Source organism: Physeter macrocephalus, chromosome 11, assembly GCF_002837175.3.
Source record: "Physeter macrocephalus isolate SW-GA chromosome 11, ASM283717v5, whole genome shotgun sequence".
NCBI lineage: Eukaryota > Metazoa > Chordata > Mammalia > Artiodactyla > Physeteridae > Physeter > Physeter macrocephalus.
In genome coordinates, this window is record NC_041224.1 from 96808330 (window position 1) to 96827617 (window position 19288).

Sequence of the window (19288 nt, forward strand, 5' to 3'; positions counted from 1 at the left end):
TCTTCTGCCCATTTTTGGATTGGGTTGTTTGTTTTTTTGTTATTGAGCTGCATATGAAATCATCACATGGCATTTTTTTAAAAATCTGTTACAGTAACGGTGAACTACAGTGATTATTTTCAGGTGTTAAATTAATCCTGCAGACCTGGAATAAATCCCACTAGGCCATGATGTACTTATCCTTCAAATATACTCTTGGATTTGATTTGCTAAATTTTCATTTATAATTTTTATATATATATATGTATATATTCATTCCTCAGGGATATTACTCTACGGTTCTATTGTAATGTCTTTTTCTGGTTTGAGTATCAGGGTAATGCTGGTCTCATAGAATAAAACCATTTTACGGAAGTGTTTGTGTAGACTGGATATTATTTCTTCCTTAAACAGTTTTGTAGAATTAAACGTGAAAACATCTGCAACTGGTGTCATTATTGTGGGAGTTTTACTACAAGTTCATAGGTACAGGGCTAAGCAATTACTTATTTCTTCTTAAGTGAGTCTGGTAGCTTTGTATCTTTCAAAAAATTTGTTCATTTCATCTAAGCTGTCCAATTTATTGGCATAAAATTGTTCCTAATATTTCCTTATTATCCTTTTAAAGTCTACAGTAATGTTACTTCTCATTCCTGATATTGGTAATTTTTGTGTTCTTTTTTCCTAATCAGTTTCCTACAGATATCAATTTTATTGATCTCTTTACATAAAGTTAACTCGTAGGTATACATCGCCAACAAAATTCTAAGTGGGCTGAGAAAGGAGGAACACCAGATTTTTAATCCTTTGTCATGGTACAACCCGCAGCAGCTAAGCACAGTGCTTTTATATTAATACCACCTGCAGTATTTTTAGACAAATGCAAGAGTAAACAGGTGATAAGAGTGAAGGCCAAATTTCAGAAATTGTATCTTACACACTAGAAAAAACACAAAGACTTGGAAAACGGGTTCAAATCCCTACCGCTCACTTAACAGCAATGTGACCTTGAGGAAGACGTCACTTAAACGCTCTAAGCACTCAGTTAGTGTATTTGTAAAACGGAGAAACCTCCTTATTACAAAAGGTTGCAAGATTTAAATGACATACCCTTATACAGTGCTCTTCACAAAGACTGTCTAATAACGTTAATATCCCTCTGTTCACATCAATGGATTAATGGGCCACTAATGGCAGAACAATTTTAAAGTCTATTACAATGACAAAAAAAGCTATCGTCAAATGCCTAGATTTCATGCATCAAAAACATTAATTTTTAATTTATACATTAACTACAGAATAAATACACAAACACAAAAAAATTCAAGCTGTACAAAATGACACAAAAATGAAAGGCAAGTCTTCCACCATACCCAGTGTCACAGTCCCCACGACTGACTACTTTCAACCATCTGTGTTTAGTTTTGGTGGTTACCTCAATAATCCTAAATCAAACACTTTCCCCTCAACTCCATGATTTAGCAGTGGCTAAGGACTCAAGTGTGATGAAAGATAAGGAAATCAGCATCCTAAACTTGCTCTACCTTTCATCTTCTGTCGGCTATAGCACTACTTTCACATTGTCATGGTTTATAGTACTGATTTCTGTTCTAAAATTCTATTTGGAACTTTAGCAATTTGTATATGCCAATTCTAAAAATCAAAATACCAATACGTTTGCTTACAAAATTATGCTTATGTGATCAATCCTTGTAGAATCAACTAATGTGACTGACCCCTTAGAGGAAGAAAATGTAATTCTATACCACTAAATTTGTTGAAACTGTCCAACAGATTCTCTTTTCTTATACTCTTAATTGCTCAAAATTTTACCAAAAATTGTATTGGTTCATAGTTGGACCACAATTTTCCTGTACAAATTTTTTCCTTCCAGTGTTCTTAATTGGTTTTTTTTTAATTGATGAAGGTGGCGTGAATCTTCACCTAAACATTACTCATCCAGGTTCTTAACCATGTCATTTCTTAAAATAAACCTAATATTCTCTTAAAGATAGTCTTTTCAGCATCTTTTGATTTTCCACTTTAAATTAGACTACTTGCTTTCTAGTCTTGCTTTGTAGTTGTCATCCTAAGATTGTTTTCTCCCCCTCTTGGGTTGGGTCGACAATTCACTAGATGTTATCTCATGCTTCTTGAATTTTTTGTTTTTCATTTTCTACAGCACAACCTCAAGAAATTCACCAGGAGTCTGCAAGAGATCAACTTCCTGCATCCTGATTGTATGTTTTAATATATCTCTATCTCATGCATAATTATAAATTATGATTTATAATTTGGCCAAGAGTGCTAGGTTAAAAATTCATCCAATCCCCACTTGACTCTAATTTTTTTTTTGGGGGGGGTGCTTAGTCGGGTCTTAGTTGCATCACACAGGATCTTTCACTGCAGTGCGCAGGCTCCTCGCTGCGGCACGTGGGCTTCTCTCTAGTTGTGGTGCGTGAGCTCCAGAGCGAGTGGGCTCTGTAGTTGTGGCGCACGGGCTTCCAGTTGCCCCATGGCATACAGGATCCTCCCCGACGAGGGACTGAACCTGCATCCCCTGCATTGGAAAGCGAATTCTCAACCACTGGACCACCAGGGAAGTCCCTAGACTCTGATTTTAGAAACAATGATGCAAACGTCCAGTTTTACTTTGATATCAAACTGATTCTAAATCCTTCCTAGGAAAAGTGCCTTCTCTTTAAAAGAGCTCAGGATATCTTCTTCACCCTCAATGCTCTGAAACGTCAGAAGAATCTGTCTAGATAGAGTCACCTTAAAATTATTTCTGCCTGGTATTCAGTGGGCCCTTTAAATCAGAAATGTCATGTCCTTCAGCTCCGAGACATTTTCTACCATCATTTCTTTTTTGCGGGGGTGGGGGGGCATGCTGCACAGCATGCAGGATCTTAGTTCCCTGACCAGGGATCAAACCCTCGCCCCCTGCAGTGGAAGCATGGAGTCTTAACCACTGGACCGCCAGGGAAGTGCCTCCACCATCAATTCTCTGAGTAATTTCTCTCTTCCATTTCTCTCCTCACTCTCTCCAACTCCTTTAAATCACAGCAATTTTTTTTCTCGTTTTCCTCCTATTTTTTGCAAAACATACTGATAGATTTCTTCAACTTCTTCCAGTTTTTGTATTTATTTTTGTTTGTTTGTTTTCGGTCTCAGCAACATTTCTGTCTCCAAGAACTCTTCGCTATTTCTACTCCTTTTACAGAGCAATCATAACACAAATATCTTCCCTCCTTTCCTCACTGTCCCCTAACAGTACAAGAAAATTAATGGCTCCTAGAGCATAGTAGACCATGTCTTTCAGTAAGGACTATACCAGTGAGAAAACCCAAATATACTATGATAATTGGCTGCCTTCTGGAGTTTAACTCTGATTAAAACACAGGGTAAAGACTCTACCAAGAAAGCAAAGTAATAAACCTAACAGATACACAGTATTCCTACTGCTGTGGCTTTTCTAACTTACTTCTGTTGCTTTGAAATGGAAAAGTGTTGCTGTAAGTGTAGGATGGAAATAAACTCAATAAGGAGATATGGATAAAACTAAATAATTTTGTATATTTCATTTTAAACCTTTTAAATTATAGTTACAGAAAGATCATTTAGGTATATGAAGGTAGTACCTTATTTAAACACTGAAATACCAATTAAAACAGCCTGGCACTGGTCACAAAATGGACAGCAGAAACCAAAAACAGACCCAAACATTGGTATATTTTAATTTCCTGTATCATAGGTGACATTTTAAAGCAGTAGGGAAATTATTTATTCTCAACAAGTGATGGTACAACTAGCTAGCCGTTTGGGGGAAAAATGAAGCCCTACGACAAATCTCACATCAAATAAATTCCAGATATATTAACAATTTAATTTTTTAAGCCCATTTATTAATCTAAATACTTTTATACCTTGAGGATAGAGACTTTCTAAAGAACCAAAACCTTAAAAAGAAGAGACCTCCAGACTTAACCATCTCTGATTTTCCTTTGTCAGGGGAGGTGGGAAGACCTTTGAACAAAATTAAAATATAAATTACTAAATTACAACCTGGAAAAAAATAAAACTCTTGGAAAAATATGGGGAAAAAAAAAAGCCACTCCAATAAAAGTTAGCAAAGAATTTTAACGAGCAATTTACAGAAGAAAGTTTATGACAAATGGTCAATAAACCTATCACTGAAGAAATATAAATTTAAGACAAGACATCAATTTCTGCCTGTTAGTTTGAATATCCAATGTTAAGAATATAGAAGTGGGCTTCCTTGGTGGCACAGTGGTTAAGAATCTGCCTGCCAATGCAGGGGACATGGGTTTGAGCCCTGGTCTGGGAAGATCCCACATGCCACAGAGCAACTAAGCCCGTGCACCGCACTACTGAGCCTGTGCTCTAGAGCCCACGAGCCACAACTACTGAGCCCAGGCACGAAAGCCCACGTGCTCTAGAGCCTATGCTCCGCAACAAGAGAAGCCACCGCAATGAGAAGCCCGCGCACTGCAACAAAGAGTAGCCCCCGCTCACTGCAACTAGAAGAAAGCCTGCGCGTAGCAACAATGACCCAACACAGCCAGAAATTAAAAAAAAAAAAAAAAAAAAAAAGAATACAGAAGTGGCACTATCCAACTACTGGTAAATGTGTAATTGGTATAATTCTAGCAACATTTATAAATGCTTAAAAAGCACTCATTGTCACAGCAATTCCTTTTTTTTTTTTTTTCCACTACGCGAGCCTCTCACTGTCGTGGCCTCTCCTGTTGCGGAGCACAGGCTCCAGACGCGCAGGCCCAGTGGCCATGGCTCACGGGCCCAGCCGCTCTGCGGCATGTGGGATCTTCCTGGACCGGGGCACGAACCCATATCCCCTGCATCGGCAGGCGGACTCTCAACCACTGCGTCACCAGGGAAGCCCATCAATTCCACTTTTAATAGCCTATACTGAACATGGATGTTCATCACCATACTGTTTGAAAACCCATAAAGGTTAAATGTCCAGCCAAAAGGACTGTAATAATATGAAGGTATTAAAACTAAAATTGTAATATAGAACTGCACTTGTTAATATGGAAAGCAGAACATGACTTTATGAGATGAAATTTCTAAAAGTTACCACATACACAGTAGTTCCATTTCTATAAAAATATATACACATGCACACAAGTGGATTAATAGAAAATCTTGGAAGAATATACGTAAAAATATTAATCATCCAATCTAACTGAAGTAAGTACATGGCAAGCAATTAACAAATGTAAATATAAACTGCCAAAAATGGAATATTAATCTTCTAATAAACTAAGAAGCAAGGAACTCTTAAATTACATGGTAAAATTATAGTCAGTCTATTTAAACAAAATAAAAAGATATAATAAGAAGGAAAAAAAGTCAAAAATGAAATATGTAACTTGAATCTACATAACATTATACCAAAAAGGAAAAATAAGCTTTTCAAAAGAGTACGTAATGCTCAACTCAGTTATGCCCTTATTCTGTCCCCAAATCTCCAACCAACTGATGAATGGCTCAAACCATGACCAGAAAGTCTTTCTGTAAACGTCTTCCTTTAGAAAATAAAATGACGTGTGCTGGCTGCCTTGATTGTGGTAATTATTTCACAAAATATACATATGCCAAATCATAATGTTGTATACTTTAAGTATGTGCAATTTGTCAATTATACCTAAATTCAGCTTGGGGGAAAAAAAGAAAATGATGGATTACCATGATCATCTGTATATTCAAAGAACATGGGGGCGTGAAGTGAGGGAGTGGGGGCAAGACACACAGAAAAAAAGATGAAGCCTCAAAGGCATTCTGAAAATCCAAATAAGAGAACGATTCAAATTTAGCACAAAAAAGCTATCTTCAAGAGAAAATTTCAATTAAAAAAAAGGCATGTGTGCACAGTTGTGTGTATGTCGCACATGCCATATAGAAAGAGCATTTTAAGAATAATAAGAAATTCTTATGAGATCACTGATTAGGATTAAAGTAAGTAATATTTGAAATACATTTTCAAATAACCATACTTTTCCTCTTTTCTTTTTTTTTTTTTTTTTGGTCACACCGTGTGGCATGAGAGATCTTAGTTCCCCAACCAGGGATTGAACCTGTGCCCCCTGCCTTGGGAGCACAGAGTCTTAACCACTGAACCACCAGGGAAGTTCCGAAATAACCATACTTTTCTTAAAAATAAAAAAAACAAAAAAACACTATACTGTTTTAACCCTCAATTAATACTCACTGTATTCTAGCTTCTTTCTCTTCTTTTTCTCTTTCAATTGTTCTTCCTCCTCCCTGACTCCCTCTTCTCCTTCTTCTCTTTGCTCCTCTCCCAAATTATCATAAAATACTGGATCACGATGAGCAGTCTTCCTCTGGAAATGCTTAGTTTTGGATCCCCCTTTAACAAGTACAACTTTTCTTTTCAAACAAGTGCAGCCAAACATGCAGTCTGGTCGGCGGCAGTGAGCAGGCTGGCGCTTCTCCAAAGCTAGACTTGAACATACACAACCCAATCGACAGAAGTCGTTGTTGCATGGAGGGGCTCGTTTCCTTATGATTGTGTGGATGGGTTTAGTTTTGAGAGATGCCTAAAGTTAAAGTAGAATATTATAAATCTACTAAATCATCCCCTAACAACTTACAGTCATATACTGGTCTGCCTTCTCCAACTCTGAGCACTCAGTACTAACAGTACAAGATTAGTGCAGATTCAAAGGACAAAACATGAATATAAACAGAACTCTAAGCAATCTCCCATTCTAATGCATAGCACAGACAAGAAAGAGAATAAATATTTTAATTATTTATGAGCCAAAATATCAACAAGGATGAACGTATTCTCAACAGAAATCATGCATAATGTTCTATAGCAGGGGCTGACAAACTTAAGGCTCATGGGCCAAATCCAGCCTACTTCCTAACTAAAGTTTCATTGGAACACGGCCTGGTCACTCATTTACATAACACCTATGGCATTACAGTAGCAGAGCTGAGTAACTGCAACAGAGACTGTATGGCCTGCAAAGCCTAAAATATTTACTATCTGCTCCTTTACATAAATAGTTTACTGACCCCTGATCTATGATAATTAATAAAAAGAGAACATTATAATACATGCATAATAATCTTTAGGAATGATTATGAAGGACACAATCTGTATTTTGTCCCCCAACATCTGATGATCTTCAGCTCTAGAATTCAGTCACAGAATTTTAAAAATGGAAAGTACAGAAATTTCATGAGAAAAACATTACCCACATGCTGCTGTATCATTTCACATGCACTGAGGCTGCTAACACAGGTGAATCAACAATTAATGAAAATTTCTTAATATAAAATTTTATGAAAGACAAAAACTTTTTCTCTGTAGGTTTATAATTTGGGGGATTTTTCTGGGATTTAATACCATCTAAGCAGAGTTTTTAAAGCTGTTTTAACAAGATCAGTAAATATACTTGACCACATGCTGGAGAATGAAATGAGAAAAGTTCAGAATGGCCAGCTGCCTTTACACAGGAGAGGGACAATTCAAAAGCACAATTGTACAGTCTCCCTCTGCTGGCAGGAGGAATCTACACATGGTGCCTAGTTGATAAAGAAGAACAAACGTGGAAGACATTTCCTTAGTTGTCACTAAGGTAACTAAAAGCCCCATCCTCCTGCCAAAAAGCCCCATTCCCATTTCTCCTGACTACCTAATTCTCTCTAGCCAAGACTAATATACTTCTGGAAAACAACAGATACTTACTTGAGCCGTAAGCAGAGTTGTTAAGGATACATCTGCTCGCTCTTCAGTGATATAGGTCCTTGGTTTTCCTTCCCAAAGTGCACAGTCTTCCAGATCCATTAGCTTCACTTGAGATTTAGACAATCCTGGAGGGCGAGTTCCCTGTTGCTGCTGCTGCTGCTGCTGTTGGTGTGCCTGCCGCAAACTAATCTGCTTTGGAAATGTATTTTCATCTAAAGTTGGCACAACCAAGTTATTCACCCGATTTTCTGAGATGGTGGTTGACGAATTCTTGGTAACCTTATCTCCTGGAATAGTATGACTATGTTTCTGCTTTGGTGAAACAGGGTACGGTAAAATGGATTTATAAGATGATTTAGTTCGGCCACTGAAAGGTGCCTGTTTGTTTTGAGACTTTGCCTTTCGAGAGACAGAGGGTACAGAATGAGGCTTCAAAGAGTAAGAGGTAGAAGGGGAAATGGTAGATTGCTTCTTCAGTACACTATCAAGTGTTCGAACATAGCTGGTACTCTTGGTGGGAAGCTGGTATACCACAGGAGATGTGGGAGCATTAGAAGAGAAACCCATGCTTGTTTCCATCAGCTTGCCTTCATTTTCCAAGTACTCATCCAGCTTATCACTGCAGAAAGCAGAACGGTTTTTCAATGAACCTTCTGAATTTCCACCTAGAAATAAAGAGACGTAGATACTTATATCTAGGACAGATCTTTATATCTATAGAAAAATATACTTTAAAAGGCCAGGAGCAGGGGCTTCTCTGGTGGCGTGGTGGTTAAGAATCCACCTGCCAATGCAGGGGACACGGGTTTGATCCCTGTTCCGGGAAGATCCCACATGTCACGGAGCAATTAAGCCCGTGCGCCACAACTACTGAGCCTGTGCTCTAGAGCCCGCGAGCCACAACGACTGAGCCCACGTGCCACAGCTACTGAAGCCCACGCGCCTAGACCCCATGCTCTGCAACAAGAGAAGCCACCACAATGAGAAGCCCACGCACCGGAACGAAGAGCAGCCCCCGCTCCCTGCAACTACAGAAAGCCCGCGTGCAGCAACAAAGACCCAATGCAGTCAAAAATAAATAAATTAACTAAATAATTTTTTTTTAAAAAAGGCCAGGAGCATTAATTTATAAGCTACTAAATCTTCCAAACTATCCCTCCTCGGAAGTAAGGAAAAATATAAAATATAAAGCCAAGTAAAGACACTGAATGTCATACACTAATTACATTAAAGTCCATTATCTAAAATTATCTTATTACATATATTTAACATTAATTTTGCAAAGTGCTAACAATGGTAATAATTAACACTAAGAGTCGACAACCTCTTATGACCTTAGTATAGAGATGAGACATAAGTAAAAACATAAACGCAAAAAATATACTTAAATTTGACCTCAACAGAATACCAAGAGGTTACTTAAGGGATTGCAATACCTGGATTCTGACACAAAACACAAGGGAAGAGGATAAGGGCACAAAAAGAGGAGTATAAAATTTAGTTTTTATGGAACAAGAAAAAGCAAGTTTAGTAGAAAGACAAGCATTACACTATTATAACACTACAAAGATTCAAAGATGAGAAAAACTATATTTGACAAATGGTAAATTTATCTGGCTAGAGTGTAACTGCAAGCAAGTGTAATGGGAAAGGAAAAGCACTAAGAAAGGAGACCAATAAGCATACAGTCAAAATTTAGATTTTAGATTGTATTTAGAAGTTTATTTTGAAGTACTACAACGCTATTGGGAATCACCATACAGCTCTGAAGTACACAGTTCTGAAATAATGCTTGAGAATGATGCTTTTTATAACTGTAGGAACCAAAAGGAAGTACACTTTGAAAAGGCTGCAAGGATTATTTAAGCTTGATATGGTTAGCAACTGAACCCCAGGATGGGGACTATGGGACACAGAAAATGAACAAAAACAGCCAAGACAATTATTTTCAGTTTATTTTAAAGCATGGAAAGGAGATAAAGAAACACAACCAGGGCTTACTTTTAACAAAAGTCTTTGGTCACATGTTTCAGAATGTATTTATAAAATTTTTTTTTTTTTTTTTTTTTTTGCGGTAGCAGGCCTCTCTCACTGCTGCGGCCTCTCCTGTTGCGGAGCACAGGCCCCGGACGCGCAGGCTCAGCGGCCATGGCTCACAGGCCCAGCCGCTCCGCAGCGCCTTTCGAGAGACAGAGGGTACAGAATGAGGCTTCAAAGAGTAAGAGGTAGAAGGGGAAATGGTAGATTGCTTCTTCAGTACACTATCAAGTGTTCGAACATAGCTGGTACTCTTGGTGGGAAGCTGGTATACCACAGGAGATGTGGGAGCATTAGAAGAGAAACCCATGCTTGTTTCCATCAGCTTGCCTTCATTTTCCAAGTACTCATCCAGCTTATCACTGCAGAAAGCAGAACGGTTTTTCAATGAACCTTCTGAATTTCCACCTAGAAATAAAGAGACGTAGATACTTATATCTAGGACAGATCTTTATATCTATAGAAAAATATACTTTAAAAGGCCAGGAGCAGGGGCTTCTCTGGTGGCGTGGTGGTTAAGAATCCACCTGCCAATGCAGGGGACACGGGTTTGATCCCTGTTCCGGGAAGATCCCACATGTCACGGAGCAATTAAGCCCGTGCGCCACAACTACTGAGCCTGTGCTCTAGAGCCCGCGAGCCACAACGACTGAGCCCACGTGCCACAGCTACTGAAGCCCACGCGCCTAGACCCCATGCTCTGCAACAAGAGAAGCCACCACAATGAGAAGCCCACGCACCGGAACGAAGAGCAGCCCCCGCTCCCTGCAACTACAGAAAGCCCGCGTGCAGCAACAAAGACCCAATGCAGTCAAAAATAAATAAATTAACTAAATAATTTTTTTTTAAAAAAGGCCAGGAGCATTAATTTATAAGCTACTAAATCTTCCAAACTATCCCTCCTCGGAAGTAAGGAAAAATATAAAATATAAAGCCAAGTAAAGACACTGAATGTCATACACTAATTACATTAAAGTCCATTATCTAAAATTATCTTATTACATATATTTAACATTAATTTTGCAAAGTGCTAACAATGGTAATAATTAACACTAAGAGTCGACAACCTCTTATGACCTTAGTATAGAGATGAGACATAAGTAAAAACATAAACGCAAAAAATATACTTAAATTTGACCTCAACAGAATACCAAGAGGTTACTTAAGGGATTGCAATACCTGGATTCTGACACAAAACACAAGGGAAGAGGATAAGGGCACAAAAAGAGGAGTATAAAATTTAGTTTTTATGGAACAAGAAAAAGCAAGTTTAGTAGAAAGACAAGCATTACACTATTATAACACTACAAAGATTCAAAGATGAGAAAAACTATATTTGACAAATGGTAAATTTATCTGGCTAGAGTGTAACTGCAAGCAAGTGTAATGGGAAAGGAAAAGCACTAAGAAAGGAGACCAATAAGCATACAGTCAAAATTTAGATTTTAGATTGTATTTAGAAGTTTATTTTGAAGTACTACAACGCTATTGGGAATCACCATACAGCTCTGAAGTACACAGTTCTGAAATAATGCTTGAGAATGATGCTTTTTATAACTGTAGGAACCAAAAGGAAGTACACTTTGAAAAGGCTGCAAGGATTATTTAAGCTTGATATGGTTAGCAACTGAACCCCAGGATGGGGACTATGGGACACAGAAAATGAACAAAAACAGCCAAGACAATTATTTTCAGTTTATTTTAAAGCATGGAAAGGAGATAAAGAAACACAACCAGGGCTTACTTTTAACAAAAGTCTTTGGTCACATGTTTCAGAATGTATTTATAAAATTTTTTTTTTTTTTTTTTTTTTTGCGGTAGCAGGCCTCTCTCACTGCTGCGGCCTCTCCTGTTGCGGAGCACAGGCCCCGGACGCGCAGGCTCAGCGGCCATGGCTCACAGGCCCAGCCGCTCCGCAGCACATGGGATCCTCCCATACCGGGGCACGAACCCGTGTCCCCCGCATCGGCAGGCGGACTCTCAACCACTGCGCCACCAAGGAAGCCCTTTATAAATTTTTAAAAAGCTGATTACCTTCATTCCTAGATGCAGAAGCACTATGAAACTTTCCCCTCCATCCCTTGATCTTGGTGAAGTCATTAGTCTTCCCTGTCCTAGAAACAAAGGGAAATCCAGCATCTATAAAAGAAAAAGTAAAAAAGATGATCAAAATTCTAGCAAGCCAATATTTAATATCTAATTAGCTACTAAAATTTCATCTAAAATGTATAAATCATCATTAAGACTCATCACTAGATAAAAGATCTACATTAGAGTACCCTATATGTCTGTAACAATGGTAGCATTTTATTTTTATCACAAATTTGTTTGACTTTACAAATGCTACACACTCACCAGGTGAGGCAGGGTTGGTTCCTGTAAGGTTCCAGAAAGGAAAGCTAGTGGCTGGAGCCAAAGGTAGCTGTACTCCCAAGTATTTAAGATCAATACTCATTGATGGATCCACTGAATTCAATTTTAAGCCAACTACAAGAAAAAAGGACCACAAATCACTTTGGTTTTTTTTAATCTTTGGTTGGGGGGAGGGGTGGGGTGAGGTAGGGGGATAATAGAGATCAAGAAAAAGTGGAGAACAGAAATGATGAAATAAAAATTGAAAGTGACAGACAGACTTTAAGGTGGTCTCATGATCCTCACCTCCTGGGTATTACATATTTGCATATTCCTCCCCTTCCCCTCTTGAGTGTGGGTGAGGCCTGTGATTTGCTTCTAACTGATGGAATGTGGCAAAAGGGGCAGGATGTACATACATGATTATGTATACGTGATAATATAAGAGTAAGTGTATCACCCATCCTGCTAGAGCTACAAGGATATAAATTCTGCCAACAATCTGAGGGAAACTGGAAGCAGATCCCTCCCCAGTCAAGCCTTTGATGAGGAACCAGGTCTGACATCTTGATTGCAGCCTTGTGAGACCCTAAGAAGAGGACCCAGTTAAGCCATGCCCAAACACCTGACCCACAGAACTTTGAGACAGTAAATGTGTTGATTTAAGGTACTAAGTTTGTGGTAATTTGTTAAGCAACAATAGATAACTAATACATAAACATAGCAGAATTCAGATCTTTTGTACTTTAACGCTTTGTAGCCCAGAGATTTCCTAGGACCTCTAATACAAACTTGCCATAGTCTCTGCTTCTGGCCTAATTAAGGCTACTAATTCTTTAGTTATTATTACTGATATTTATGGTTAATGGAGCCTATAAATACTATGGCTTATTTGTAGGTTAAGAGGCAATCTTTTGGGAAAACATTTATTTTACATATCTTTTTTTTTTTTGCTTAACATTTTACATCTAAGATTTGACTATGTTGACACATTTATCTCTGCATGATTTATTTTCACTGGTGTACACTATTCCAGATTATGAATTACTCCAATTTATTAACCATTCTCCTCTTAATGAGAATTGTTTCCTATTTTAAACTATTACAAACAATGCTGCAGTATAAGTGTACATCTTGTACAAGAATGTACATCACACACATGAACATGTATGAAAGCTTCTCTAGTGCATTTAGCTTTTCCTTATGGCATTTACCCAAGAGTGGAATTGCTATGTAATGGGAATATATTCATCTTCAATTTACTGGATATTGTGTTTGACATATATGTGGCTGCCCAAAATATTCCGAGAACCTTTCCTATAAGCTATTACTTTTCCACATTATAACCCCCACCTCTTCAAGGAAGAGGTGTTAAAACACAGATGCAGCCATAAAAGGCTTCAATTTAGAAGAGAGCACCATGAGGAAAGGAATACTGTGCAGAACTGTGTTAATGAGAGTGACAGTGTTTGGCCAAGTTAAGAACTTTTAGGGCTTCCCTGGTGGCGCAGTGGTTGAGAGTCCGCCTGCCAATGCAGGCGACACAGGTTTGGGCCCCGGTCTGGGAAGATGCCACATGCCGCGGAGCGGCTGGGCCCGTGAGCCCTGGCCACTGAGCCTGCGCGTCCGGGGCCTGTGCTCCGCAACAGGAGAGGCCCACGTACCACAAAAAAAAAAAAAAGAACTTTTAGAGGTAAGAGTAACCAACATCCTAGCTGTAGTATACTTTGTTCATTGTCCATATTGAAAAGGGTGGTAATTGCCCAATGTTGTGAGATTGCTGGTATGAGCTCTTGGGGAATGTAATTTGGGCATTTTTCCTTTTCTGTCTCTCTGTAAGTCATCTGATATTCTTTAATAAATTCGTATTCTATTTCACCTATAGAGTGTATTCTCATGTTTGCAATTAAGAATTCTAACTGACACACCTAGTTATTCTGAATCCTTCTTATGTAATGGCATATAAGAAAACAATGATTACATAACAAACTGGGATAAACATGAGGCTGCTTATGGCTGGAGGCAACCAGTTCTACGGTTATTAATTTCCCTTGGTCTTGCCTGGCCACTCTGAGGAGATCAGTGTCTCAAGAGCATACCTGTCACACAACCATGGATAACCACATGCAACACTGCTCTAGTTGGGAAGCTGTTCACTAGATTGCCAAATTACTCTCCATTTATACTCCTTTCAATAGTGTAAGAGTTCTTGTTGATCCACATCCTCTCCAACATTTTATATCACTGGACTTTTAAAATTGTCCCAATCTTACTGGTATAAATCTATATCCTATTGTTCTTAAATTTGCAATTTTTCTGTTACCAGTGACAATCTTCTGATTTGGATTTCCTTGTTTGTGAATTATTAGCTTCATATTATTGAGCAAGAAAGTACTTAACTTAAATTTTAACAAAACTGAAACCAAAAGGAATTCAAAGCATCAACTACTGTAGTAAACCTGTACCTATGTATGTACCTATGACTAAAAGTCATAGGTACAGGTTTCCAATAAAAAGCTTACATAGTACTGGTTTCCTAAAAGGTAAAGACACTAGGCAGGTTACAAGCCACAAGTTCTTAAGGCTAATTTGTATATCCTCCACATAAATTAGTTTGTAATTCTAGTTCTTTAAAATAAATATCATTTTATTATGTTTATTTTAATCACATGTGATTAAAATTAACATCAATAAAATATTATTTCCTCATGTTTCAATCAACTGGGGAGAAAATAATGAGTCAAAACAAGTGGTTTCTAATCTTGTCTTTGGGCTAAACTTCTCTTAGCTTCTGCTTACTCATCAGTGAAATAATACCAATCCAAAAAACAATAATATCAATCCACCACACTGAGTTTCATGTTTTAAGAACTGTGCCTTCTCTTTGAAATGCTATGTAATATAGATGATGACAGAGATAAAAGACATTTCCCAGACCTCAAGGAGCTTTTGTGTTATGTTTTCCCAAATGATTCATTAGTAGTTACAATAGGATAAAATACTGTAAGAGGTAAAACAAATGATACTTGAAAAGCCCAAGGCAATCTGGTAAAACTTTACAGAGAGTGTAATTCTTAAATTAGAATAAGTAGGAATTAACTAGGAAAGGCAGAGAGGGAGAGCAGAGTGGAACCAGAAAGCAAAATATTGCAGAAATGCAAGTGAAACAGAATCCTAAACAAAGGATAAAATGAGTAGTGCCTTGAAAAGAGAAAAGTACTCTACTATTATTATAGACAAAAACTGCCAGAACAGCTGCCTACAGAGAAAGAAGAAAGGAATTAAGTGGTTAAAAATGTACCCATACAGCCAAATAGGTAGACAATCAAATTTAGAGACTGTTTTCCCTACATATCTTCTTGTCTGCATTTACTTATACTTTGAACTGCCACCTTCCCCCAAAAGTGATACCAAGTGATCCTAAAAACATCAACAAAAAGACCAAATTTATTTTAAATATACTTACAATTTTTTTAAAGCCCTAAAAGTTGAGAGGTCAATGGCACATGGACACTGCTCAAAGTAATTCCCAATTTAGCTAACCTGCACATCTTGAAATGTTTGCCCTTCAAGAAAATCCCTCCCTGAGTAATAGATATTTGAGACTCAGACTCAGTCGGTTTCATATGAATGATAATAACTTTATCTTGCAAAAATAAGATAAATAATTCTTAGCACATCCCCCCAAAAGCATAAAATCCTTTCCACATGATAGTTTAAACTAAATCATACTCCTGAATGCTTCTGCCTTTTCACCATATTAGGAGCAACTTCTTTAAGAAATATTATCGCACCATTTAAAAAAAGACCCATAAAAATAGAAACGAAAACAGATAACCCTCTAGGTTCAGAGCAGAGTCACCTAAGACAATAAACTGTAGCCAAAAATGCCTGCCTCTAGCTAAACCCACTTAAATAGGAGGTATCCACAAAAATACACTCAGAGGAATGAATACCTATATAACTAGCCAACAAAGAACAGAAAAGTAGACATTTATAAGAAAAACTCCACCTAACCATTGATTTAACAGTACAGAGTATTTTTTCAGTAACTAAAGAGGCAGAGTGCTCTGGGAATATTATCATAAAGGAATTTAACATTAAAACTGACAGGAGTCCACACTGATATAAATAAATGATTGGATAAAAATGAGGGAGAGGACTTCCCTGGTGGTGCAGTGGTTGAGAGTCCACCTGACGATGCAGGGGACACGGGTTCATGCCCTGATCTGGGAAGATCCCACATGCTGCGGAGCAGCTGGGCCCGTAAGCCATGGCCGCTGAGCCTGCGCATCCGGAGCCTGTGTTCTGCAACGGGAGAGGCCACAACAGTGAGAGGCCCGCGTACCACAAAAAAAAAAAAAAAAAAAAAAAAAAAAAAATGAGGGAGAAAAGAGAAATCTCTGGTTGCAGAAGAATGCCAAGTAATTTATGCAGATACTCCATCCTCAAGAAAGTGGAGCGTAACTTCCCACTCATTAAGTGTGGACTACACAGTGACTTCCAAAGAGTGCAACATAAAAAGTCAGTGACAAATCATGTTGATAATATGTACCCTTGATAAGGTGAGGTGAGAATGGCACTTTACCTCTGTGGTCTTCCTTCTATAAACATATAATCCCAGTCTAACCATGAGAAAAACATCAAACAAATCCCAACTGAGGGACATTCTACAAAAAACCTGACCAGTACTCCTCAAAATTGTCAAGGTAATTAAAAACAAAACAGTCTAAGAAACTGTCCCAGCCAACAAGATCCTAAGGAGACACAACTACTAAATGTAATGTGATTTCCTAGATGAGATCCTGGAACAAAAACAATTAACTAAGGAAATTTGAATAAACTAAGGACTTTAGTTAATAATAATGTATCAATATTAGTTCACTAATTGTAACAAATGTACTGCCCTAATGTTAGATGTTAATAACAGGAGAAACTGTATGCTGAGTATATGGGAACTCTCTGTACTATGGTCCCAATTTTTCTGCAAATCTAAAACTTATCTAAAACAAAAAATTCACTTAACAATTAATACAGAATTGACTTGGTAGCAATGAAACAGAAAAGCTTTTACAAAAATACCTTTAAAGATCAGAAACATGATAATTTCAGGTTGATGGACTTAGAATAGAAACGAATTTTGATGTAGCAAAGAAAAGTATAGGAGAAAAAATATACTGTGGAAAACAAAATTAAGAATCTTATTTTATTTTAGCAACAAAACTATCAACAACAAGAACATTTTCTCAGGCTTAATCAACATTCCTTCCACAATTTCAAAGCAAGCTGAAAAAGCTTTTCAAGTTTTTCAAGCTTTTTTCATCTCAAAAAAGTTTTGGATTTGTAGGTGCTTATTTTATAAAGAATAATGAAACTCTACAGTTGATGGAAAAGCAAAGAAATACGACATTACTGAATTGAAATTTAATAAATTACTTCAAGCATCAGTTTTTAGAAAGGGACCTGGAAGAATATTTTCATTATCTTCAGATACTTGGAGTTGGCACCATCAACAGATGTAGTAACCACCAGTTACTACAAATATTTAGCCAAACTAACTTAATTCTTTTAATATTTTAAGTCTTAAGAAGCAAAGGTTGGGGGATGGGGGAGACATCTGCCAAAGTAAAATAAAGAAAAATATCCGGGCTTCCCTGGCGGCTCAGTGGTTGAGAGTCCACCTGCTGATGCAGGGGACGCAGGTTCATGCCACGGTCCGGGAAGATCCCACATGCCGCAGAGTGGCCATGGCCGCTGAGCCTGCGCATCCAGAGCCTGTGCTCCGCAACGGGAGAGGCCACAACAGTGAGGCCCGCGTACCACAAAAACAAAAACAACAAAAAACTGAAACACATTACATAAAAATACTGACTTTACCTTTTACAGAATGGGAATTTCTGAAAATACTGAGCCTACATTCCCATTTGACAATCCACTGATGTGACTCTGCCCCTTTAGAACAGGAACCTATGCTCCAGCCCACCAGAGTCCAACACCATCCCCAAATTCAGGCTAATTTCACTTTATGTTACCTGCTTAGTTTCCGTAAGCATTTGACTTTGAACACCCAATACACAAAAAGAAAAAATTACAGATTTGACTAAAATGTCTGTAAAGGAAGGAAAAAATTCAAACCTTACCCAAACAGGAAAAAATAAGCAAACAAACCAGAGCAAAAAGACCAGCAGGGAGCACTGAATATATTTAACTCTAGAACTAAGACTATAAAACAAATGGGGGATTAGACTGAAAGCATACAATACAAATGTTATAATATTTATATATTATCAGAGTACCTAAGAAAAAAAATGGAGCAGTGGAGGGAGAAAGGACAACTTAACTGATAGAGAAAAGAGAATATTATTTAAATAAAATAGCAGAAGTGAAAGCTTATGATAAATGACAGCAAACATTATTACCAGCAAGACTACTATGATGTGACTGTGATTCTCCATTACAATCCACAGTAACCAGTCCTTATCACTTGGATTGAAATTTGCATACTTTAAGATCACACTGTTGGACTTCCCTGGTGGCGCAGCGGTTGAGAGTCCGCCTGCCGATGCAGGGGACATGGGTTCGTGCCCCAGTCCGGGAAGATCCCACATGCCGCGGAGCGGCTGGACCCGTGAGCCATGGCCGCTGAGCCTGCGCGTCCGGAGCCTGTGCTCCGCAACAGGAGAGGCCACAGCAGTGAGAGGCCCGCATACCAAAAAAAAAAAAAGATCACACTGTCACACAGTCCCTCATTAAAGCAAAAGTTCAAGTATTACCATTTAATTTAGAAACTGAATGGCTGTTTCATAAATCAATGTTCTGTTTGTTGGCATACAATGCTTAGACTCTCATGAAAATTGACTAACAGTCAATAACTCAATAAACTACTCCAAGAAGCACACCTAAAATCAAAGGTATAAGGAAACATTGGGGCATGGCTTACAGTCATTCATTTACAGTGCAAATCGGGAAGTCAGTAGTTAACTATGATGGCAATAAGGATACTAAATTTTGCTATTTAAAAAAAAGGATTAAATGATATGATCAAGGCCAAGATAAACTGTGGCAACAAAATAGGTAATCATGAAAATTTTAAATTAAATCCCCAGCAAAATATGAAATATATAAAATTTTTACAGCCACACAATGAGACAGATA

At 37.9% G+C, this 19288-nt stretch overlaps 1 protein-coding gene across 1 annotated transcript in view; it reads right to left on the bottom strand.

Moving 5' to 3' along the window:
• The window catches only part of MGA (MAX dimerization protein MGA), a 173533-nt gene that overhangs the window by 42349 nt on the left and 111896 nt on the right, over positions 1-19288 (bottom strand). The window contains exons 6-9 of the mRNA XM_055088304.1: positions 12137-12268; positions 11816-11920; positions 7745-8409; positions 6236-6584 (exon numbers count right to left, since the gene is read on the bottom strand). Coding sequence (XP_054944279.1) covers positions 6236-6584; positions 7745-8409; positions 11816-11920; positions 12137-12268 — 1251 coding nt within the window. The remainder of the gene's footprint in view (positions 1-6235; positions 6585-7744; positions 8410-11815; positions 11921-12136; positions 12269-19288) is intronic.